The sequence below is a fragment of the Silene latifolia genome, chromosome 1, assembly GCF_048544455.1.
Source record: "Silene latifolia isolate original U9 population chromosome 1, ASM4854445v1, whole genome shotgun sequence".
Classification (NCBI taxonomy): Eukaryota; Viridiplantae; Streptophyta; class Magnoliopsida; order Caryophyllales; family Caryophyllaceae; genus Silene; species Silene latifolia.
Window position 1 is genome coordinate 164,344,276 of NC_133526.1, and position 7,325 is coordinate 164,351,600.

Genomic DNA, 7,325 nt, shown 5'->3' on the forward strand with positions numbered 1-7,325 from the left:
CACACATCCGTGTGTATGAGAGCCAAAACCTCACTAGCTCGTGTCCCTTTTCCCGCAAAGGTGCACGAGTCATCTTGCCTAAAAGGCAAGACTCGCATGTACCATAAGATTCGAAACCAAATGGTTTGAGCACTTTTGATGAAGCAAGTCTCTTAATGCGTCTTTCGTTTATGTGGCCTAAACGACAATGCCAAAGGTAGGATTCGTTTGGATCACCCTTTTTGAGCTTTTTAGTTTCCATATGATAAACGTCATTAACATCATTTAAAACATAAATGCCTCCAATTGAAATGGCCTTGCCATAAACCACATCATTTAAAGAAAAAGTACAACACTTGTCCTTGATCATAAAACAAAAGCCTTCCGCGTCTAACGCGAAAATGGAGATGATGTTCTTAGTTAAAGTTGGTACAAAATAACACTTATTTAAATACAACTCTAAACCACTAGCTAAAGTGAGCACATAGGTCCCTACGGCAGCGGCGGCTACTCTAGCTCCATTGCCCATGCGGAGATCCACATCACCTTTTGCTAGTGCTTGCACGTCCCTTATACCCTGCAAATGGTTACAAAGGTGAGAGCCACATCCGGTATCAAGTACCCAAGTGGAAGTACAAGCATAATTAACGTCTATCACAGAGAGAGAAAATCATACCAATAGGCGTCACACGCCCTTCCTTGAGATCCTCCAAGTATTTGGGACAACTCCTCCTATAATGCCCCTTCCCATTACAATGGAAACATTCGGCCTCGGAGAGCTTGACACTTTTTGCCTTGGGATTGTCATTCACAACGGCCTTCCCCTTTCCCTTGTCAATTTTCTTTGACGATTTCTTGAATTGGGACTTTTGTTTCCCTTTTCCTTTCTTGACTCCAAGAGACATGTTCTTTAACTTCATGGTTAAAACATCTCCCTTTTCACTCCCACTAGCCTCCATATCCCTCTCCGCTTGGGTGAGGAGTGCATGAATTTCATGGTAACTCTTATCCATACCATTCATGTTGTAGTGTACCCTAAAGTGGGCAAACTTGGTGGGAAGTGAGTGAAGGATACGATCCACCACAAGAGTTTTAGGAATCTTACACCCTAGACGCTCTAGGATGTCAACATATTCGACCATTTGAAGGACATGGGGACCAACCTTTTGGCCCCTCTCAAGCTTAGCTTCAAAGAAGCGTGCCGCCGCATCGTATTGACGGACTTTAGGTGTTTGTGAAAACATAGTGATCATACGAGTGAATATCTCGTAAGCATTTAAAGAAATGCATGATGGCTTGAGCTTTGGCGATATTGACCATATCAACACATTCTTGATATCATTCAACATCCTCACATAGTCATCATAGGCGGTCCGCACCGCCGATGAAGCTCTTGCACCGGGCTCGATAGGAGGAGCATCGGTTAAGTAAGTGAGCACATTGTCGGACAACGCGGCACTTTTGATGTTGGATTCCCATTCAAGAAAGTTACTACCGTCATCTTTTAAAATACATTTGTCCATTACGGACCTTAGCCATGAATCTTTGCCTAGTGAAGTAGTCGATGGAGTTGATGAAGTTGCCATTGCGAATTAAAATGCTACAACAAAAAGGGAAATTAACATTCATTGTTTTAAAATTACTTGTAAAAACATGTTTAGCAAGTTTTAGCATTTATATAATGACCTCCCACTAAATTATATAAATGATTCCAAGACCCAAATATTAAACAAAAATGAGCATCGCTTGGGCGAAACATCCCATAATTGCGTAAATTCGGTAAGTCACGTTGACTAATTCTACCTCTAGAACTCTTGGTCGACAAATTTCCTCAAATTTATCTACTAGCCCCGGAACACAAGACCGTCTTATATCCCGTTGAGTCCAACCAATTTTGGCGTGTGATAACCGCTTACCACCCTACTTACCCAAGGTAAAAAGAGAACACCCCGCTAGGGCGAGCGTGGCTCTAATGAACAAGAGATTCATAGGTGTTACTAATTGGTAAGGCTAATCTCAATTTTAGTTATGTGAGAGATCTTGTCAATTTAGTCATAAATTCCTTATAAGTGAATTAATTCAGCGAATGTAAATGACGTGAATTGACAACCGCGAAAAATAAAATGCATGTGAATGGCGATTTTGGCATGCGCGAAAATAAAACAAGCAAACATGTAAGCATATGAATAAATCCTAGTATGGCCTCCTAGTTAATAAACAACTAGTCTATTACATTTCGGAAACCAACTCCTTGGTCCCTTGCCTCTTCATTCCTTAAGTGGCTCTTCCTTGTGGGATTTGGAACACCTTCCAAAAATAGACTCCGTTTCGTTGTAATCCGTCTTTTGGAAACGCTGGTAAAATAACTATTACAAATGAATTACATAGCTATTCCTATTATACATTAATTAATAAAATGAATAAAACTATTAATTAATTACAAACCGACGATACGAGATCGTATTTAATTACAAACAAATCGATATTCCCATTCATTTCGGGTAATAACGATTAAAAATTAACTAGGCCATACTAGGTACAAAAGATAAATACTTTAAATAAATGACAATCATTCATTCAACTTAAATAAATATGCTTAAAATGCTGTAAATATGATGCCAAAATCGCCCTACCTATCATTCATTGGTATCCATCTCGGTTTTGTGGATTTAATCGATTTTTAACATGTAAAAATCAATAATTAACTCTTAAATCTCATTTAAGTCCAAACTAATAGTCCAAACTGTTTTGAACCTCAAAATTAGTCTTCACTAATTTTATGACAAATTATTAGTTTGGTTTGGTGATAATTTGCTAATTAAATCGGAAAAATCATAATATTTAAGTAAAAATCCAAAATAATTGAAAAATTACCCAAACAATTGAAACAAAAATTTTTAGTATTCTGGAACACTCCCAAGAACACCAAAAAGTCATAAAAATTGCCCAAAAATTTCGGATAAATTTTGTGAAGAAAAAGATCGATATTTATCGGTTTTTAACCACTAAAACCAATAAATCATCAAAACAAAGTGAAAACACACATGCAAAATCACTTTTGACATTTAAATAATATTTCTAAATGTACATAAATTTATCATGGGCAGAATCAAAAATTTCGAAATTATGATTAATTAATTGGACTTTTATCGACTTTTTACTCAAAAAATCAATAAACATGCAAAAATTTCGAACCAACCTTCAACCTTTTGCATACAATCAGTAGAAAACATGCATGAAATGCCATAAAAAGGCCATGCACCGAATCAACATTTAACTAATTTTAGTCAATTTTTCACTAAAATGCGACATTTTGACTCGGTTTTCTACCAAAAAACATTAAAATTAGCAAAATTACTTGAAAAATCACCAAAAAATTCCACAAACCTTTTGAGATCAGTAGGTATGCATGTCCCAAAAATTTCGTGCCAAAACCTCTTCTAACACAATTTTTGAGTTTTTACTAATTATCTCATAATTCATAAAAATGCTTAAAATCAACATGCAAATTACAAGCCTATGCTCGATACCACTTGAAAGATCATAGATCCATATTAGACTCTCTAATAAAATAAATTTATCTCATAAATTGATGTTAATGTGATCTATGTAACATGCATGCTAATATAAAAGCATAAAAACAAAGTATAAGGAAAAACAATTTCCTTACATTGAATATAAGGTAAAATGGGCACAAATTAGTTCTCCTTACTAATTTGTTCTTGAGCTAAAATAAGTGGATGATCCTCCTTGAATAACCTTCAACTAGAAAGTCTCCTCCAAGTAGCACCCAAGAACAACCCAAATAATATTAATAAGTAAGAACTAGTAACTTATTAATATGTGCCCTTGATAATAATACTAGTAATATTACTAACTATTCTTAGTAATAATAGTATACTAGAGAGGAATTATTGTAGAGAGATGGTAGAGGTTTTTTCACATGCAAAACATAATGAATTATATGTGTAAGAAGGTAGTGTGAAGAAGTGAATAAATAGATGGAGTGAAGGAAGGGAAGTGGCGGGTGGAGGAGTACTTGAGTGGACAATTTTGTCTTATAATTTTTATCTTACATCACATGCAAAATGTAGTATAAGACTTATATTATGGTAGTATACAAAATAAGGTAAATTGATTATGTAAGTAATCATCCATCACACTTATTTTACACGGTCCACATGACCATATACGGGTCCATGTTGGTTTTTATATTTGTCGCACAAATCCGTGTAATTTTCATTTTAAACATCGTATCATGTTTAAATGCTTCCATAATAAATTCGTCCAATTCACTCCGTAAATATACGTGTACCACTACACATATTATTTACGTACTAATATTAATCACATTAATCAATTAGTACAATTTTAGTAAATTACGATTAATTAACTAAAACCCGTTTCCCAAAACTTATTATTTAATTATCGCATAATTAAATAATAACTGCCGCTCCTCGAGTTCGCAACTCGAAATCTCTCTAACAATAATCGACTAACCTCTTAATCTATAAATCAAGGGACTAAATGAATTGTATCTCATACAATTAATTAGTTATCAATTTGGGTTCGTTCCTTTAGGTGTGACCGAAAGGGGTCAGTTGATCACCGCCGTCTCACGACAATAACGTCAAACTCTAGTCAGCCAACCGTTATCGATTTACGTTAATCAACTGACGAGGATCAAATAATTAAATATCTGATGATATTCTATTAATGAGATTTATTATGTTAACGCACTATTGTGGAGGACACTAACTCCAACACTTATTGTACACTGCGGGTCTCACCCCTTCCAACCTTCCGGTCTAGGTCAAGGCTTACCAAGGTTAAAAAGGCTAAGTGCATCAATTCAAATAGCTAGATACAATTAAATTAGTGATTAACAACATAGACTTAACAACAACGACAATCTGTAAACCTAATTAGCAATTAACCTTGGTTCATCGACTCCCCTAGATCCTAGCAGAGGAATTAGCTAGACATAGATAAGGGAAAAGCAAGAACGAAAAGTAAAAGAATAAACAACATCATAAATTAAGAAGAGAATTAGGAAAGAGAATTACTAAGGATAGTCCGGAAAAGTAGAGAAGAAACAGTGTCTACCAGAGGAAAGGAGAAAAAGTAGTGTATATGGTCTATAGTATGATATAAATGACGTCTGATGCTTTCCTATTTATAGGAAATAGGATTTTATTTGACCTAAACATAAATTAAAGCTAAAAAGCCCGAGCCCAATAGAGATTTACTCGATCGAGGACTTTTATATCACTCGATCGAGCAAAACCAAGCTAAAACTGTTAGAAATCTATATCACTTTGCTCAACATATTCATAATGTTATAATTTTAATTTAGTCATAAAATTAAAAGATGATCTTATGCATGCAAACTATAAGTAAAATAAGGAAGAAATCTTCATTCTTACATTGAGGATTTCGGTTTATATGGGCACAAGAGAGTTCTCCTACTCTCTTGTTCTTGAGCTCTCCTTAATTGGATGAACAAGGATTGAAGAAGAGAATCCCTCCCAAGGTTTTATACCCAAGATAACAACTTAATAAAATTAATATTATTATTACTAGAACAATATTAATTTTGTGTAAAAAAAATTGACCCAAAATATTATTTGGTCTCTCTATTATTTCGGTTAAGAGAGAGGGAGGAGAAGGAAGATTTTATCTTTCTAAAATTCTAATTTTAGATGATGGAATGAATAATACACTAGAGATTTTGGTAGTGTATATTAGGGAAAAATAAGGAGAAAAACCAATTGTTTTCTCCTCTTGAAAAACCGGTTGGCATGGGGAGGAAGGGACCAAATGCATGCACAAGGTGGTCTTCACAAGATTAAGTAAGGTTGCATGGCTAGGTTTAGAAGGAAATGATTATGTTTACCACTAACATAATCAACACAATATATTCCTAATACTCCCCTTAATTTCGGTACATATAGATAAAATGGACTCCATTTTATTTTTGTCAATTTGTCAATTTGTCACATGTCACATGTCACATAAAATTGTTATGTATTTTTAACATATTAAAAATCAACGCATTAATAAAAATACATCATATACAAAATTGACTTAGTAATTCATAATTACTTGTACCAAAATATTTTACCAAATATAAATCACAACATCTTGTATTTATAATAATTTATTCATTCAAATGCAATTGTTTCCTTAAACAATAATTTCATCTAAGTAATAAAACAATTCGATTACTTAGACCGTATCTTATTTAATCAAATTACAATGAGACACGTAAATATTACTTCCAAAATCGTCCGTCAATTTTTAAGTAATTTAATTGACACGTATCGTCATACGATCAATTAAATGATCGATTAAGAATGTTACCCTTTAGGTATGACCTAAGGGGATCAACTGGTCACCACCGTCGCACGACAGTAATGTCAAACTCTAGTCAGCCAATCATTACCGATATGTGTGGACCAGTTGACAGTAAAATATTACTTCCCAATTGTATTCTTTAAAATGACACTTAAACATGTGATCATCATGATCAACAGTTGTGATCGCATTATTGCCGGAGGACACATATTCCAACAATCTCCCACTTGTCCTCGACAAGTGTGCGTCACCAATTCTCTTGTCCTATTACTATCTCCCACTCAATGCAAGGTGTCTTTCAGGTCATACTTGCAAGTGATCATATCGAGAGTGGTTTCCTCGATCTGGAGAATAACTGATTGACCGGATTTATCTACCATAGATATCTTCCGAGCGTGGCCACGCATTTCCAGTTCATTACTCCTCGAGTGGCCCTGAGATATTGTTATAACCCTGACTAGGGGTGGACAATTCCTATCGCACTCATTCCCTTCGACTAGCCACAGCCATCGTAACCCAAAATATGCCCATTTGACCCCATTTACGAAGGTCGTAGTAACACAAATCAAAGTTAATCTGAAATTGTGCCATCTTAGGTGAATAGTCTTTAGTCAAAAGAATCGACTCATTAGAATACTATAGTAGCTCTCGCCACGACCAGGCTATATAAATTTGCCAGAACTCTATTAGTGGTCATAAGGCCCGACAAAATGTTCCTAACAGTCTGCCTATGTGATCGACTAGTCATTCTCATATGACTCCATGGCACTTAATTGAACTTGCCATCAATCGCATCACATTCTAGTTACTTCGAGACGTCACCTCATATAAGTAACTATGGGCGAATACAATGTTAATCCGTGTTCACTTAAACGGGGTTCAATTGTCTCTACAACCCGTTGGATGTAACAAAGTATAGGGTGAGTTAATAATAACTCAAACGACAAATGTCGACATCACACTCGGGTAGTCAATACCATATTACAACC

General features: G+C 35.1%; 1 protein-coding gene across 1 annotated transcript; it reads right to left on the bottom strand.

Moving 5' to 3' along the window:
* Window positions 1-263: 263 nt before the first annotated feature.
* On the bottom strand, window positions 264-4,268 carry LOC141608238 (uncharacterized). Its single transcript, XM_074427622.1, has 3 exons — window positions 3,650-4,268; window positions 656-1,579; window positions 264-556 (listed from the first exon to the last, which is right to left on the bottom strand). Exons 2-3 carry the CDS (start codon window positions 1,563-1,565, stop codon window positions 522-524), a joined length of 945 nt encoding a protein of 314 aa, XP_074283723.1. The 5' UTR covers window positions 1,566-1,579; window positions 3,650-4,268; the 3' UTR covers window positions 264-521.
* Window positions 4,269-7,325: the final 3,057 nt, after the last annotated feature.